This window comes from Ambystoma mexicanum, chromosome 11, assembly GCF_040938575.1.
Source record: "Ambystoma mexicanum isolate Mex_15411 chromosome 11, UKY_AmexF1_1, whole genome shotgun sequence".
NCBI lineage: Eukaryota > Metazoa > Chordata > Amphibia > Caudata > Ambystomatidae > Ambystoma > Ambystoma mexicanum.
In genome coordinates, this window is record NC_090934.1 from 1450967706 (window position 1) to 1450986509 (window position 18804).

General features: G+C 48.6%; 1 protein-coding gene across 1 annotated transcript in view; it reads right to left on the reverse strand.

Annotated features, from left to right (window-relative positions):
• Positions 1-18804, reverse strand: part of RASL12 (RAS like family 12) — a 144822-nt gene that overhangs the window by 18837 nt on the left and 107181 nt on the right. The window contains exon 5 of the mRNA XM_069625090.1: positions 2879-3069. Coding sequence (XP_069481191.1) covers positions 2879-3069 — 191 coding nt within the window. The remainder of the gene's footprint in view (positions 1-2878; positions 3070-18804) is intronic.

The following is an 18804-nucleotide window of genomic DNA, read 5'->3' on the forward strand; positions in this document are numbered from 1 at the left end:
GCAATATTACACCAAACGTACTGGTGAGGGCGTATATGGCCTGGCGGCTTAATTATAGACTTTGGAATCAAATGGTCTGGGTTAAAATCATGCAACACAAATACAATCACAATCTGGCTTTTCTGAGCACGACTGTGCATTCACCATCCGCACCGCTTCCATTAAAATAGAAAATGGACTAAGTCCCTTTTCGGATGACGGTGGCCATTTTGGAACATGTTTTCTATGGCCGCCGTCATCCGAAATGGGACATAGTCCCTTTTCCATTTTAATGGTGCAGCCACTTTTTTGATATTTTTTTTTCTGGCGGGAGATGGGCGTGTGCTGAGCTGTTCTTCCATTGGACAATAAAAAAGTCGCTCTATGTAGGATGGGCATTCCAAGATGCGGGTCCCGAGCTTGCTGTGCCTCCAGTCCCAAGCTGCACCTCACTGATGATCCACAAAGAGGTCACTCCATACATGCCTGAGGCTGCCTGTGGTCTCATGCAATCCTGATGCGACGAGCTGGGCTTCCCCTTTAGAGGTGGGATCAACCCCAATACGCAGACAGTTTTTCCACTTTTGTAATGGCCCAGCAAGCTGAAAAACAATGGTTTGCAGGTTTACCCCGAGCAATGACAGTGGTTATGATTGATTCAAAAACGTCCTTCCATCACTCTTGAGTGTTCGGTTGTAAACATGGGGAGAATTTCGGTGCAACAGCGGCTATGTTGCTGCTTGCAAACACACTAAGGGGGTTTCAGCCTCCTTATTTAACCAATGTTATTAGTGGCTTGTTAATAATAGCCGTTAGCTTCAAGTGGTTTTAACAGTTGCTAGACGTTAATGTCCCTAACCAATCACTGTTCGTCAAGATGCTCAAGTCCCAGATTTCTAATAAATGTTGTTTCAAAGTGATAGCCTGTCTCTCCATCCGGTTTAAGATCCTTTGATGTTCGTTACTATGACGACATGGATTGCTTCAGGGTTGTGTCATGTCTCTTCTGTGACCCTTATGATTTAGGTGAAATAACGCCACTGATTCCCATTCCACCTTTCCTTCTTGACCAAAATTGTGTGATCTTGGCACATTTCTTTGCCCCCTCTGATTCAGCTTTCTCATGCAACAAATATTGGAGTGCTTACAAATTAACGAGGCACTATAAATCACTTTTGGAATAAAATAATTGTACATTTCCTGTTTGTGTACAACTTTTGGACAAAAAAAACAAGACGTAATTCAGGAAATAGAAGCTATAAATGAACAGTACCCAATACATTAAATATTCTTGCAAGGAATGGTAGGCGCCACGCGGGCTCGTGTGAAGCAGACATTTCTTTCTTTAAGGAACTACAGTACAGGGGACCCAACAGCAACTAAACTTTGGCCATTACAGGCTGGATAGAGGCCTCACTGATTTGTTCCATATAAAAATGTAAGAAAATCTTTCTTGGCACCTGTCACTCAATACGCAAACCTTCCTCCAATTGCCGCCAGGTGATTACTTTTGTCAGAACCAAAGAACCAACTAATTATTGTCACACACAGAGAACATAATACAAATGTTGATCATAAACAGACACAGTTGTCCAACTCCAGGCCTCGAGAGCCAGAAACCTGACGGGTTTTCAGCATGTCCCTCATTAATATTCATGAGAAAAATGTGCATACATTTAGAATCATTGTATGCAAATTTATCTCATGAATATTAATGCAGACATCCTGAAAATCCGACATGGATCCGCATCTCGAGGCCTGGAGTTGGACAATCCTATGAGCCATGAAAAAGAAAGTCAGAATGAAACACGGGTGCATGTCCCAGCTATCATTTCATGCAAGAATATTTCAAGTGTTGTGTGAAAGCTGTAATTGGAACGGGTAGTTCTTTATCAGTGGTGAACGTCCACAGACACTGCAACGTGGGTTCATTGGGGTGACCTGGGGCTAAAGTATATTCACTGATGGCGACTTTTGTATCTGAAAGTCTCAAACAGCTCCATTTATCTCCCATGTTTGTGTCTTTCTTCATGATAATTAAAATAACTTGCAACCCTCTTTTTAAAATCTCCAGTTTGTGTCTAAGGTATCTGTTTGACATGAGGTCTGTGCCGAAGAAGAACTAAAAGCAGGTGAACCTGTCACAAGTTTATTTTGTTGTACGTCGTTACATTTTGAAAGTTAAATTGTAAAACAAAGACGAGATTTTGTAGTCTAATATTACTTTGCCTTCTGGTACTTGTAATCTTCCTTTAAGGAGAATGGCGTAAAGCAACAACATACTCAAATTATGTCTAAAAGAATGTATATATTTGTCAGGTTGGTTCATTATGTGATAAGTGCTTTTCAAGTGATGGCTATAAGAATGAAACAGGACAATTGTTCTCTTTTCCGAGAGGGAACCAAGAGAGGAGGGGCATGACCTAATTAAACCAGCTTTTGCATTAGTGAATATGGACCTAGTGGGGAAAAATGCACAGTTCTTTCATCGACGGTTGTCATTTTGATGTGTTTTTTTATGATTTTTGGGGGGATACCGCCCCAAACCCCAATTGTTATGCCTGCACCCCCAAACCTTATATACACTTTCCCAACCCCCTATATATATTTTGATGAGCTTTTTTATCAATACTCGTTAAAAAACACATCGAAATTACAACTGTCGATGACCAAATGCACATTTAATTTCTCTGTTTTATGGGTGACATTCAACATGTTATGATGATAACAGGAAATATGTGTGTGGGAGGGGAATGTGGGTGGAGTTTGAGCACCTAGGGGTCATGGCCATGCCACTGGCATCCCAGGGTTTTTGTTTTTCAAATGCAGGCAGCTCCGGCCTGACCCATAGCATCGATTTGTACAGAGGCCCCTGGGTGAGGTGCAGGCTGTGCGTTACCTATATCGTTCTATGTCCAGTTTGTTGCCCAGAAGCAGGACCGGGTACTCGTGACGGCTCTCCTTGATGTGGCACGAGAGGGTGTCCAAGTAGCTCTTGCAGCCCTCGAAACTCCTCCTGTTATCGATGCTGTAAACCACCATGAAAGCCTGGGCCCAGTGCAGGTAGCGCTCGCAGCTGACGGGTCCATCCTGCGGAGAGAGGAAAGAGAGAGAGCATCACCACACATTGAGCGCCCTGAAGCCTCTGGGTTAGTGGCGCTATAGAAAAGAGCAGATAGATAGACATGGTCAACCTGGCAGTTCACATCTGCCAAGAAGCCCCAGCGCATGCGCCTTGGGTTTCCTACCGAATGCTGGGACTTGTAGTTTATTTTCCCTTTTTAAGAAAATCTGGACCTGCAAGTTCCAGCATGCAAAGTTAAAAGTCAAAGGGCCACGCCTGTGCAATCTTCCCTTCTTCCGAAGGCAATTTCTGGATAATATTAAATGGGAATTTTTCTCGGCATGCCAGTCCCTCTGAAAGGCCACTATATCTGTCAGCTGTGCTTGATTGATTCTTTTGTCATTAATATTTTATCCGGGAAAGTAATCGCACGAAGGCACAACATTTACAAGCAGAAAGAAAACAATATCGATAAGATCGAGAAGAACGCGTACACATAATTCATTTAAAATCCTAATATCCTAATATATCACATCCATAATACATGTTTTATGAAATCATTTTTCCTAATTTGCAATTCTCTTCTAAAACAATGAAATGGGTGGCCGAGAATCTGGCCACACAACAGTTTGCCCTTAACTTCCCAAATCGAACACCATCTGCAGATATCAAAGTACACCGCCAACCCTATTGTGCATCATGGCAATATCACCATATCATTCAGGCTCCATTCCCCTACTCTAAGAAGCCCTCTTGCAATCACCAATTAAGCCCAAACATGTTTCTCCGACTACTCACCAAACACCTTCACACCCTCAAGGGTGGACTAATAAATGCCAGGTCCTTGACATTGTTGACCTTATATTTACTAAGCTGGACTTCCTTGCCATCACAGAGTCCTGGCTGCATGATGCAGCAGGACCTCTATTGTCCCTGGCAATCCCAGATGGCTATACCATTCTGAGACAAGATAGAAATAACATGCGAGGTGGTGCCATCACCATTATCGCCAAAATCAGCCCAGGCATGAGAACCACACCCACTCTAGTCTCCAATTCTTATGAAGTGCTCTCAATCGAACTCCCTCTTTACAATTCCCAGATACTGACTACCTCATCTACAGACCCCCTCCCCCGGACCTCTGGGAACATTTGAGGAAGACATTAACAGTCTACTGGCCAACAATTTTAAATTATCTACACAACTGCTCATTCTGGGGGATCTTAATCTGGGCTATAATGACCCACTAGACAAATATGCCATCACTATGGCCAACACCCTCACTGAATTTGGTCCAACTCAAAAAAATCTAGAACCTACCCATAGCAAAGGGAGAATTCTTTATTGGCTAGCGGATTACAACTGCACTGCCAACATCACATTCATCTCCCCACAATTGTGGACGGATCACTTCCTTGTGACCTTCCAACTCTCCACCTCTAGACCACTCCCTCAAGTCTCCATCATGGCCCCACCATGTCCAACCAGGAACAAAAAGTGTTTCACAAAGGATAAAGTGATTCCTGCTATCCTACCCACTCTAAACCAACTAGAGGAACACCTAGACCCGGAAATGCTAGTTGAAGAATATAACAAAATCATGTTAACAACTCTTGACTAAACCTAAATCCCATCTCAATAAATGGTTCACTCCAGAACTGATGGATCTACGACAACTTTAGAGGAGTTGCAAATCCACATGGAGGCTAACTCCTTCTGAAGATCAGAAAAATAAACTCTTAGAAATCTCCTCCCATTATCAAAAGGAAATCTACCTGGCCAAATGCAATTCATTCAACAAGCGCATTTCTAAGGCTATCCCGAGTATGAGGGAACTGTTCTCCATCCTTAAGGAATTAGAGTCGCCTACTCTTATCCCAGATACATGCTCAAAAGATAAAACGTGGTGCACAGAGATACAACAAGCATTATCTAACAAAGTAGCCATGCTCCAAAAGAAAATAGATACCAAGAAAGCCTCACTTAATCAACCACCCAAGCCAACACCATCCCATTTCCTAAAGAACACAATTCAGCTGGCAATTCAGGTTCGCCTAAACTTCCATCCTGGAGGTAGAGAAAGTCATCCACTCCCTCAAGCCCTCTAATTGTCAGGGTGACCTTTGCCCAGCCCAACTCATAAAAGATGCCGCTAGAGAACTCTCCCCCTTCATTTCTAAACTCGTTAATGCCTCATTTACCTCTGGCACAGTGCCGACTAACTTGAAACAATCCTGGGTACTGCCTCTGTTGAAAAAGCAAACCCTAGACCCTCTCATCCCTACTAACTTCCGCCCCAAAACGACAGTACCATTTTAATTAAACATCCTTGACAAGATTGCCTACACCCAAATTCAAAGATTCCTGGAACAACATAATCTTTTGGGAGCACAGCAATCAGGCTTCCGACCCCAACACGGCACTGAGACTGCCCTCATCGATTTGAAGTTGCAAATAGATGAGCTACGAGATAAAGGTAAAAAAGCCCTCCTCCTTTTATTGGATCTCTGGGCTGCATTCGATCTCGTTGATCACAAGGTCCTTTGCAGCCACCTCAACTCTGCTGCCCACTTCTCTAAAGAAGCCATAACCTGGGTCGAATCCTTCCTCGGTGACACGACATGAGGGTGTTCTCCCCGACAGCTGCGGCAGACCCGATCCCCATTCTGTGCGGCGTTCCCCAGGGCCCCTGCGTATCCCCTACCCTATACAACATATTTACTAAGCCCCTTTTTGATGATCTGGACCTTCTTGGTATCACTTACACTAATTATGCAGATGATACCCAGATTCTCCTGCCACTTTCTGGGGATTATAGTAAGGATTTGGCTTTGGTAAATAGGGTGTATATCATCATCCAGGCATGGATGGCAACTCACGGTCTATGCCTGAATGATGATAAAACTGAATTAATCATTCTGGGTACCCACTCCAATCTCAGGAAATTAGCCCAAGACTACTCCTCTTTCGAGATCGATGGGAATGTTATCAAGGTAGCCAAGGAGGTGTGCCACCCTCTCCTTTGATAAACAGGTGAACTCCTTAGCGTCAGCTACAGCTTACACATGCAAGCTCTTTAGAGCAGGCAAACCCTTTATCTCAGACGACAACTGCATTATCTTGGCTAGAGCCCTTATTTTGTCTAGCTTAGATTATTGCAATGCCTCATATATTGGTGATAACAAATCTATCCCACATAGAATCCAAATTCTTCAAAATAATGCCTTGAGAGCAGCTCCCGGTATATCTAAAAATCACATATTTCGAAGATAAGGCGCAATAACAACTGGCTGTCGACCCAAGATAAAGTCCTTTTAAAAGTTGCATCCCTCACTTATAAAGCCGTGCATACTGCCGCACCCTCCTATCTTACTGATAGATTTTTAAAGGGAAGCTCCTCCAGACCTCCAAGAATCTCGAATGTTAACAGCCTTATCATTCCGAGATTCAAATTGACCAAGGCCGGGGGTGCCAGCTTCCCCGTCCGAGCGGCACAAGTATGGAACTCATTGCCCCACTCTTTACATATCGAGCATTCTTACCTCAAATCTAGATCCAGCTATATCAACCTGCTGAAGTCCTCTAACAACTAGTCAGGGCCTATCAGTTCTTCTTACCACCTGCTTGTATATACTCCCCAACCCTATCTATCTGTACAGTTCCATTCCTGTTTATGTATACAAATGCTATTGCCTGTATATTATTATCTGTAACCATGCAACCTGAAGCTTTGCATATTCTGTACTGCTGCGCCCTGTTACCCTCGGGTTTGATGCGCATTATGAATTAATAAAACAAACAAACAAACAAACAAACAAACAAACAAACACTACCCACTGCAATACTTGTGAATACATTCTTGGTGGTGTGGCCATATGACACTGCAGTAGTTCTGCCAGTGCCTAGATTCTTGGGTGCATGGCCTACATGTAACCTATGCAAACATCCTCATATCACCTACATTCCACTCACCTACCCTAATGAAGCCTCCATGCATTCACCAGACAAACCCACGGCAAACTGTTTCCAGGACATCAGGAGAAATACAAATGGAGCACGTTGAGTTATGCCAGTGTCCGGCTGGCCATGGGGTACGTTGAGGGATGCCAGTGTCAGGCTGGCCATGGGGTACGTTGAGGGATGCCAGTGTCAGGCTGGCGATGGGGTACGTTGAGGGATGCCAGTGTCAGGCTGGCGATTAAGCCTGAGCAAATGAACACCTCTGAGCCTGCTCCACAGATGCCTGTCGTTCAGGTGTGGTCTGCCAGGGAGAGGTAGCCGAGGGACCCTCACCCGTATGGGGGGCATACAGTTCTGTGGAAGTGGATTCTATTAAAATGGGAAGCTGTCATACCAGGCTGGTGAAAGGCTAACAGCACTTAAGCAAAGTCCCATGTTTGTCAGGTGTGCCTGGCTCCACCTTTCATCCTTCTCACAGTGACAAGGAGTGCCACAGATGTGGATCATATGACAGGCCATAGCATTTGACAGACTCTGGGACATGGCTGGCTTTCCTAGCTCTGCCTTCATCCTTCTGAGGGTTATAAAATGAATTTGATATATGGGAATTTCAATATATAGCATTCAATATAAACACTGTACCAGTTCTGTTGGGTCGAATCAGCGACTCGTCCCCTTATCTTTCACAGGCTGATAAAATAGGCGCCATTCAAAGGGAAACCATTAAAATGAAAATGCTAAATGATAGGGAGTGCTGTAGAAAGGCGGGTAGGGTCAGAGTAGAGCCAGACATGTGCCAGGTGTGCCAGGTGCATCCTCATGGGGGCAATAACGTGAACTTATTGAGAGATGCTTGCTTTCATCATGCCCTCCATCCCACGCTGTATGCCCAAGTGCTTTCTGAGTGTGTGGCTGTTGGTTACAGCCGGTGTTTGGGGATTTGTTGTTAAGGATTCTGAGTGGTGCATGGGGTTGTTGTTTACATCAAGGGTTTTGTTTAGGATCATGTGAGGTGCATGGAGTTGTTGTTTACAGCTGGGGATTTGTTTAGGACACTGTGAGGTGCATGGGGTTGTTGTTTACAGCCAGGGATTTGTTTAGGATCATGTGAGGTGCATGGGGTTGTTGTTTACAGACAGGGATTTGTTTAGGACCATGGGAGGTGCATGGGATTGTTGTTGACAGCCAGAGATTTGTTTAGGACCATGTGAGGTGCACATGGTTGTTGTGTACAGCCAGGTATCTGTTTAGGACCATGTGAGATGCATGAGGTTGTTGCTTACAGCAGGGATTTGTTTAGGATCCTGTGAGGTGCATGGGGTTGTTTACAGTCAGGGCTTTGTTTAAGACCATGTGAGGTGCATGGGGTTGTTGTTTACATCCGGGATTTGTTTAGGACCATGAGGTGCATGGGGTTGTTGTTTACAGCCAGGAATTTGTTTATGACCATGTGAGATGTGTGGGGTTGTTGTTTGCAGCCCGGGATTTGTTTAGGACCTTGTGAGATGCATGGGGTTGTTGTTTACAGCCAGGGATTTGTTTAGGACCATGTGAGGTGCATGGGGTTGTTGTTTACAGCCAGGGGTTTGTTTAGGACCATGTGAGATGCATGGGGATCTTGTTTACAGCAGGCGTTTAGGAGCATGGGAGGTGTATGGGGTTGTTGCTTACAGCCAGTAATTTGTTTAGAACCATGAGAGGTGCATGGGGTTATTTTTTACAGCCAAAGATTTGTTTGGACTGTGTGAGGTGCATGGGATTTGACTGTTGGTTACAGTCGGGGAGTTTAAGGACCGTGTGCGGTGCATGGTGTTGTGTTGGTTACAGTCGGGTGGACAGTCAGTTTCTGGCGTTATTTTGATTGTTGGCTACAGTCAGCGCTTGGGTCAGATTTTGGCTTTTGTTTACAGTCCAGTGTTTGGTTTGAAGTTTAATTGGTTGACTGTTGGTTACAGTCTATGGTGGTTGGTCCAACCGCTTTGTTTACAGTTGCGGTTTCAGGGCTATGTGAGGTGCATAGCATTTTGATCAACAGTTGGTTACAGTTGCGGTGGTTAGGACATTCAGAGGGGCACGGATTGCGGTTGACGCTGCCCAACTGTGGGTGCTGTATGGCGTGGCTCAACTGTGGGGTACAGTTTCGGTTCTGTCCTACTGTACTGTGTTTTAAAATCTCTTAGGAGGGAGTGAACTTTGACGTTTTCGGAGTTTAGCACTGTGCTTTTGTTTCTTTTCCACTCATTTGTGAGTGTTAGCATCATCGCTCAGGAGTCTTGTTTTGAGTGCTTCCCGCATTTTACGCACTGGGTCAACCGCAGTCTGCGTGGTCTGTTTCCCCCAGGCTTTTGCAAGGTTTGCTCCGTCCGATGTTGGTGCGGCACAGATTTAGTTTTATTGGTCACCTCGTGTGGTGTATTTATTTATTTTATTGGGCATTTGTAAGGTGTTTATACATCAAGTGAATTGTGTTTCAAAGTGCCCACCACAGGGCAAAGGGAAGGGAACAAGGGAGACAGCAAAACAATGGAAAATGCAAAATGCAAAAGCGGTCCTACTAGGCATTGTGGACATTTGGAGCGTGCAAGTGCAGAGAGAGAGAGAGAGAAGGGACAGGGGAGGGGGTATTGCGAGAGATTCCACAGAGGGGTGAAGTGCCATGGAGGCCGTTGTAAGGCAACAGCTAACTGCAAGCGCCGGTTGCGTAGGCAACAGGTAGGTGCCAGGCAGCGACCACAAGATGAAAGAGGGGTCACTAGCCCATACAATAAGTGCAGGCCTGTGAGGCAGCACGGGTCAGGTAGCCCTAAGACAAGTGCAGGGGGCGGGGGATGCTGCAGGCGATCAGATAGCAGGCCAGGACCTTGAAGGACACACAAGGGCCCAGGCCACCAATCACAGCTACTGTGGGATTTAGCAAGGGAGAGAGAGAGGGAAGGAGAAGGAGAAGAGGAAAGTCTTGAGGTTGAGATCCCGCTCAAGATGGAGAGAAAGGGGGAGGCTGTTCCAGAGGAGGGAGCCAGCCGAGGAAAGGGAACGGCGCGCGCTCTCTGCTTAGAGAAGCAGAGAGTTGGAGCCGGAGGATCGGAGGGATCTGGAAGGAGAGTGTTTGGTGACAGCAAGTTGCAAATAGTGTGGTCCCCGGGCAGACTGCCTTATGGATGATGCAGAGGGATTGAAGTCTGATCCTTGCAGCAACCGGGAGCCTGGGTTGGAGCGATACGGTGCATGGGCTTAAGGCCAAGGATACGTCTTACAGCCCTTTTCTTTATTAGTTACAGGGGCGGATAGAAGAAGGTAGATTAAGGAAGAGCTGTTGCAGTAGTCCAGTCTGGAGTGTACCAGAGCTCTGGGGGTGCTGTCATGTCCGTCATGTCCCTCTTTTGTTCCGTTTCTGCTACGACGTGGACGGAGAATGGGCGGATAGAAGAAGGTAGATTAAGGAAGAGCTGTTGCAGTAGTACAGTCTGGAGAATAACAGAGCTCTGGGGGTGCAGTCATGTCCATCATGTCCATCTTTTTTTCCGTTTCTGCTACGACGTGGACGGAGAATAGGCGGATAGAAGAAGGTAGATTAAGGAAGAGCTATTGCAGTAGTCCAATCTGGAGAGTACCAGAGCTCTGGGGGTGCAGTCATGTCCCTCATGTCCATCTTTTGTTCCGTTTCTGCTACGACGCGGATGGAGAATGGGCGGATAGAAGAAGGTAGATTAAGGAAGAGCTGTTTCAGTAGTCCAGTCTGGAGAGTACCAGAGCTCTGGGGGTGCTGTCATGTCCGTCATGTCCATCTTTTTTTCCATTTCTGCTACGACGTGGACGGAGAATGGGCGGATAGAAGAAGGTAGATTAAGGAAGAGCTGTTGCAGTAGTCCAGTCTGGAGAGTACCAGAGCTCTGGGGGTGCTGTCATGTCCATCATGTCCATCTTTTGTTCCGTTTCTGCTACGACATGGACGGAGAATGGGCGGATAGAAGAAGGTAGATTAAGGAAGAGCTGTTGCAGTAGTCCAGTCTGGAGAGTACCAGAGTTCTGGCAGTGCTGTCATGTCCGTCATGTCCATCTTTTGTTCCGTTTCTGCTATGACGTGGACGGAGAATGGGCGGATAGAAGAAGGTAGATTAAGGAAGAGCTGTTGCAGAAATCCCGTCTGGAGAGTACCAGAGCTCTGGGGGTGCTGTCATGTCCGTCATGTCCATCTTTTGTTCCGTTTCTGCTACGACATGGACGGAGAATGGGCGGATAGAAGAAGGTAGATTAAGGAAGAGCTGTTGCAGAAGTCCCGTCTGGAGAGTACCAGAGCTCTGGGGGTGCTGTCATGTCCGTCATGTCCATCTTTTGTTCCGTTTCTGCTATGACGTGGACGGAGAATGGGCGGATAGAAGAAGGCAGATTAAGGAAGAGCTGTTGCAGTAGTCCAGTCTGGAGAGTACCAGAGCTCTGGGGGTGCTGTCATGTCCGTCATGTCCATCTTTTGTTCCGTTTCTGCTACGACGTGGACGGAGAATGGTTCTCGTGATGTTTGTGTTGGAGTTTTCTTTCCTGTTGTGGTTTATTGACGGATGGAGAGGTGTTATTTTATTTATTTATTTGCATTTTTTTAAAGTGCTCAGACAGCCCGGGGGCATCGAGGCGCTGTAACAGGAATATAGGCCTCATTACGACTTTGGAGGTAGCCATTGCGCTATTGGCGCCATGGCTGCCTCCAAAATCGTGTCCGGGTGCGGGTTCCCTGAATGGGGAATTACCAGGTCATTCCGAGTTTGGAGGGCCCGGTAATTCCTCCTTTCGGGAACCCGGGCCCGGTCCTTCCCTATTCTCATTTGAGCCCCCATAGGGCTCAATGGGAATGGGGAGGGAGCTAACAACGGGCCCACTCATAATGGGCCCGTTGTTAGCTCCCTGGTTCCCTCGAGGAACCCGCTATGGACGTCTGGATAAACCAGACGTCCACAGCGGGTCCTGCGAGGGAACCTCGTAATAGTGCGGAGTGGGTTTAACGGCGCCGGCACCATTACCGGCGCTGTTAAACCCATTCCGCACATCTCGTAATGAGGCCCTATGTCTTAGTTGCGTATTTATAACGGGCTTAATACCCAGAGGTTTCTAAGCGCAGACCCGGGGTCGAACCTGTGTTGCTTCGTGTCGACTTGTTTCCAAGGCGAGCATGTGGCCCCTGAGCTATCCTCCCGGGACAAACTATAATTGTATGTCGTGGTTGTTTCTACTGTGCATTAGTACCCCGGCGAGAGACAATCAGTATGCAACAAGCATTCTGATTGGCTCTCGCCAGGTCCCTACCCGGCCAGGAATCCCTCCGTCGGGATTCCACAGCCTTTGTCCCCGGTGGGGGGCGTGGCAGCCCCTCAGCCAATGAGGAGGCTCGAAGCAGGGCCATCCCTACTCTGAGCCTCCCCGCGGCTGAGAGGCTGCCTTCGCCCCCTGCCGGGGACTCGGGTAAGTCTTTTTATTTATTTTTTATTTTTCCCTTCCCTCCCCTCCCTCCCACCCGCCCCCCCAACTTACCTTCTTGATCCTGCGTCCCCGGCGGGGGATGAGGGAAGCCCCCAGCCGTGTGGAGACTCGGAGCGGGGTCATCCTCGCTCTGCGTCTCCACACGGCTGGGGGCTTCCCTCGTCCCCTGCCGGGGGTGCAGGTACTTTTTTTTTCTTTTTCTCCCGCCCTCCCAACCCCACTTACCTTTTTTTTATCCTTTCTCGGGAGCGGATGCGCTAGGAGCGCGTCCGCTCCCGATGGCCGCCATGGAAAGGGAAAGCGGACTCCGTTTTCCCTTTCCATGGCGGCGGCCATTTTCTTGATCGTTTTTTTTTCTGTCCCAAAACGCTGCAGCGTTTCGGGACAGAAAAAAATTGCTTTTAGTGCCCCGGTCACGCAAATTTTGCAGGCCGGGATACTAATAGCAATAGAACCCTCGCGGCAGGGGCATTACCGACTCTGGTAATGCCCCGGGGCCTTCGGTAAGGCCCTCGCTTCGCTCAGGTTCTATTGCTTAATTGGTATCCGGTTGGAATACCGTGATGTCAGCATGGAGTGTTGGGTGGGTGAGTGGCTGGCTGGTGTGTGGGTTTTGATTCTGTCAGTTAGATCTGTAAGCTGGCAGGTGTGGATGTGCCAGTGCCTTTGTCCTCTCATACATCCCTTGCATGTCACTTACCTGCTGTGTGACTCGGGCAATAAGCCTACCTGTCAGAAGAGAGTGTCCAGGCGTCTTCCGAAACCCACTGATGTAATTTCACTGGCACACCCATCCACACCTGCCAGTTTACAGATCGCACACTTTCAGAATCAGTGCTCACACCCCAGCCACTCACCCACGACTCCATGCTGACATCACGGTATTCCAACAGGATACCAACACACAGCAGAAACACCCACAGCCCAAGAGTAGAACGCTGTCCTTACGCAGAGACGCCGTCCTCAAAACTAAACATGATTTGCCAACGCACAGATCAAGACATAAGCCAAACCAAGGGGTTTCGCTAAAGCGTCTGTTAATTCGGGCTGACATGTCAATCCTCCAGCCCTTGGCTTGCTAGCCTTTCAGAGAGAGCAGTGCGGCATCTGAGCCACTCTTGGCCAGCCCTACCGGCCTTTCATAGCCACCAGCCTAGCAGCAAATCTTCGTGTTCCCCCCAGATGCAAATCTACGCATGAAAGGCCAGTGGGGCTGGGATACAGTCAGTCACATGTGAGGCTTCTCCCGACACGTGGACTATTTGTGTGTCCCAGCTCTACGGTCCTCTGGGTGGGTCATGGTCTTGCAAGGAAATGCCCCCCGCCCCCGACTTTTCCAACCAAACCACTGTATGTCTGGCATCGCACCAAAGGACTGATATATCGAAAAATGAAGACAACCAGTCTGAAAATTGTAACTATTATAAAAATGAAAAAAGGATTAGTCAGAACCGAAATGAAAATGCACGTCAAGTTTTTCCAGCGAGGCGGCCTGGAGACTGCACCAAACTGGGCGGGCATAGCGCCAAGAAGTCTGCGCTTTGATGGCATTGGCGGCCCTGTCCTGGGCGAAAGGGGTTTATTGTCGTCGGCTCTCAGGTTTATCATTAACTCCCCCTCGGTCTGTGGACCTGGCCAATCTCCCCAAGCGGCTTCAAAGGTGGGGGCCGCTGATCCCGGGAGGGGGGGTCATGGGGGAACAAGGACACATTGTGCTGGAGAGCAGCCGCCGGAGTGAGGGTGGGCGGCGGGGGTAGCGCCCGTGACCTGAACACGGTCCGCAGCTCCCGGACAGGGCTGGGGGGGGGGGGGGTGTGGAGGCTTTGATCTCAGGCCTATTTCTACTGCATTATCCGTGCGCTGCTTCTAAGAAGGGCCCCCGCTCCGCCTTTCTTGTGAGATTTTTTTGATGAAGTTTTGAACATACTTCTGTTCAGAGAACACGTTCTGAAGCGGCCAATTCTGGGCGTGGCGCCCCCCAGCTGCGAAGCCAGCCGTATCTCCACGTTACCCCACCCAGGAACTTACAGACTCATAACGGGAGGTATTTTGGAATACCGCCCGCCGTACATTTTTAAGCATGAAAAATCGCCTTGAAATTCCACCAGTTTCCCTCCACCGTAGAAGCCATGGTAACAATGTAAAAAAGCCCCCAGAACTTTTAAAAACATATTTTTCCTTCCCTTCAATGAGGGGAAAAGGAGTTTCTGTGTTAAGGGGAATGCCCACCTGATGCCCACCCTGTCACCACCTTTCGCATATGATGCACGAAAGGATCTGAATTGTGCATTAAACATGTGCAGTAATGATATGCTGCACCAGTCCTCTACACAATCAAGTTACACCCTCAAAATGAGGGTGCAAATGGATAAAGAAAACAGTTATAAAACTATTCCATGCAGTTTGTTTGAAATATGGTAGTGGGATTTCAGGAAGTCCACTTCAGTGGACTTCTAACTGGGCAGAATTTTCAGATTCCCGTTGGCAGTAGTGACATTTACTGCCAACAGGAATCTTTAAAAAAAAAGAATCTGCAATGGGGGAAAGGGGGTGCGGAGGGGTTTATGGTGTGCCACCTGACCCAGGGCTGCAAAATGTGTCTGGGGAAGAAGGCAGGGTTCCCCCTACTCTCCAGGTGGGTAGTGTCCCACAAGACAGGACCCCACCCTGAAAACTCCCACCAGAGGAGACACTACGGCGGAGGCCAAGAAGGCGCCACAGAGTCTCTCTATAGTGAGCGGCGGTTGTAGGGGGCACCTAATGACAGGCTTCACCAACTTTATGCCTTTTTGAAACGGTGAACCTGCGGCCATAATTGGAGTCATTATACCGTTGCCTGTGCGAGTGCACGTTTGCCGGTGGGGCACCTGATTTTCTCTTAGCTGGAGTTAAGTCAGGAGCCTTACTGGCAGAAATAGTCGGTATTACCAGTGCCAGTAATACCGGCAAATCCTCCCATGGAGTCCATTTGGACTCCATGGAATGGGGATCTACAACCGTTGCAGGCACTGGTAATCCAGCAGTAATACCGCCGGACCGAGTGCCGGTAATACCACCGGACCAAGTGCCGGTAGGGCAATACAGTTTACTTGTATACCATTGGAATTACCGGCGGGATACCACCAGCCTGGTAATGAGGCCCAGTGTGTTTAGTCTGGCATGTCTTTCTAGGCATCTGCATTTCTCTTCCATGGGCTGGGCGAGAAGGCCCTCCTTCAATAAGGGGCAGGTTCGGGGCACTCTCAGCGACTGTGTTGGTATCGCATATAGACACAGCAATGTATTTTAGTATTTTAAGCCCATGTATCTGCCAGGATTGCGCAACCACCCTCTCTAGTCCCTCACACACCAAATATGTCTCAATCTGTACTCTAAAATTCTTCCAAAACTGCCTTGAATTCCCAATATGAATATTAACCCAACACATATGATTCTATGTCACATATCTCTACATAAATGTCCATGCACAGCGGGCTACCGCACCTGCGCACCAATAGCACGCATCCCCCTCCTGCCAGACTCCCCCCCTGTGTCTGCAACCCCTTGCCTGCTTTCCCTGCCACTTAGTGCACTCTTGCGCTCCTTCACAGCACACCAAGGTCTTGTTTCCCTCCCGCTTAGTGCACTCTTACTCTCCTTCACAGCCCACTGAGGTCTTGTTTCCCTCCCACTTAGTGCACTCTTGCGCTCCTTCACAGCCCACTAAGGTCTTGTTTCCCTCCCTCTTAGGACACTCTTACTCTCCCTCACAGCCCACTAAGGTCTTGTTTCCCTCCCGCTTAGTGCACTCTTGCTCTCCTTCACAGCCCACTAAGGTCTTGTTTCCCTCCCGCTTAGGGCACTCTTGCTCTCCCTCACAGCCCACTAAGGTCTTGTTTCCCTCCTGCTTAGGGCACTCTTACTCTCCCTCACAGCCCACTAAGGTCTTGTTTCCCTCCCGCTTAGGGCACTCTTGCTCTCCCTCACAGCCCACTAAGGTCTTGTTTCCCTCCCTCTTAGGACATTCTTGCTCTCCCTCTCAGCCCACTAAGGTCTTGTTTCCCTCCCTCTTAGGACATTCTTGCTCTCCCTCTCAGCCCACTAAGGTCTTGTTTCCCTCCCACTTAGGGCACTCTTGCTCTCCCTCACAGCCCACAAAGGTCTTGTTTCTCTCCCGCTTAGGGCACTCTTGCTTCCCTTCACAGCCCACTAAGGTCTTGTTTCCCTCCCGCTAAGTGCACTCTTACTCTCCTTCATTAGCCCACTGAGGTCTTGTTTCCCTCCCACTTAGGGCACTCTTGCTCTCCCTCACAGCCCACTAAGGTCTTGTTTCCCTCCCACTTAGTGCACTCTTACTCTCCTTCACAGCCTACTGAGGTCTTGTTTCCCTCCCACTTAGGGCACTCTTGCTCTCCTTCACAGCCCACTGAGGTCTTGTTTCCCTCCCTCTTAGTGCACTCTTGCTTCCCTTCACAGCCCACTAAGGTCTTGTTTCCCTCCCACTTAGGGCACTCTTGCTCTCCCTCACAGCCCACTAAGGTCTTGTTTCCCTTCCACCTAGTGCACTCTTGCTCTCCTTCACAGCCCACTAAGGTCTTGTTTGCCTCCCTCTTAATGCACTCTTGCTTCCCTTCACAGCCCACTAAGGTCTTGTTTCCCTCTCTCTTAGGGCATTCTTGCTCTCCCTCTCAGCCCACAAAGGTCTTGTTTCCCTCACTCCTAGGACACTCTTGCTTCCCTACACATCCCACTAAGGTCTTGTTTCCCTCCCTCTTAGTGCACTCTTACTCTCCTTCACAGCCCACCAAGGTTGTGTTTCCCTCCTGCTTACGGCACTCTTGCTCTCCCTCACAGCCCACTAAGGTCTTGTTTCCCTCCCACTTAGGACATTCTTGCTCTCCCTCTCAGCCCACTAAGGTCTTGTTTCCCTCCCTCTTAGTGCACTCATGCGCTCCTTCACAGCACACTAAGGTCTTGTTTCCCTTCCTCTTAGGACATTCTTGCTCTCCCTCACAGCCCACTAAGGTCTTGTTCCCCTCCCGCTTAGGGCACTCTTACTCTCCTTCACAGCCCACTAAGGTCTTGTTTCCCTCCCTCTTAGGACATTCTTGCTCTCCCTCTCAGCCTACTAAGGTCTTTTTTCCCTCCCGCTTAGGGCACTCTTGCTTCCCTTCACAGCCCACTAAGGTCTTGTTTCCCTCCCACTTAGGGCACTCTTGCTCTCCCTCACAGCCCACAAAGGTCTTGTTTCTCTCCCGCTTAGGGCACTCTTGCTTCCCTTCACAGCCCACTAAGGTCTTGTTTCCCTCCCGCTTAGTGCACTCTTACTCTCCTTCACAGCCCACTGAGGTCTTGTTTCCCTCCCACTTAGGGCACTCTTGCTCTCCCTCACAGCCCACTGAGGTCTTGTTTCCCTCCCACTTAGTGCACTCTTACTCTCCTTCACAGCCCACTGAGGTCTTGTTTCCCTCCCACTTAGGGCACGCTTGCTCTCCCTCACAGCCCACTGAGGTCTTGTTTCCCTCCCACTGAGTGCACTCTTATTCTCCTTCACAGCCTACTGAGGTCTTGTTTCCCTCCCACTTAGGGCACTCTTGTTCTCCTTCACAGCCCACTGAGGTCTTGTTTCCCTCCCTCTTAGTGCACTCTTGCTCTCCTTCACAGCCCACTGAGGTCTTGTTTCCCTCCCTCTTAGTGCACTCTTGCTTCCCTTCACAGCCCACTAAGGTCTTGTTTCCCTCCCTCTTAGTGCACTCTTGCTTCCCTTCACAGCCCACTAAGGTCTTGTTTCCCTCTCTCTTAGGGCATTCTTGCTCTCCCTCTCAGCCCACAAAGGTCTTGTTTCCCTCACTCCTAGGACACTCTTGCTTCCCTACACATCCCACTAAGGTCTTGTTTCCCTCCCTCTTAGTGCACTCTTACTCTCCTTCACAGCCCACTAAGGTTGTGTTTCCCTCCTGCTTAGGACACTCTTGCTCTCCCTCACAGCCCACTAAGGTCTTGTTTCCCTCCCACTTAGGACATTCTTGCTCTCCCTCACAGCCCACTAAGGTCTTGTTTCCCTCCCGCACAGTGCACTCTTACTCTCCCTCACAGCCCACTAAGGTCTTGTTTCCCTCCCTCTTAGGACATTCTTGTTCTCCCTCACAGCCCACTAAGGTCTTGTTTCCCTCCCGCTTAGGGCACTCTTGCTCTCCCTCACAGCCCACTAAGGTCTTGTTTCCCTCCCTCTTAGGACATTCTTGCTCTCCCTCTCAGCCCACTAAGGTCTTGTTTCCCTCCCTCTTAGTGCACTCTTGCGCTACTTCACAGCACACTAAGGTCTTGTTTCCTTCCTCTTAGGACATTCTTGC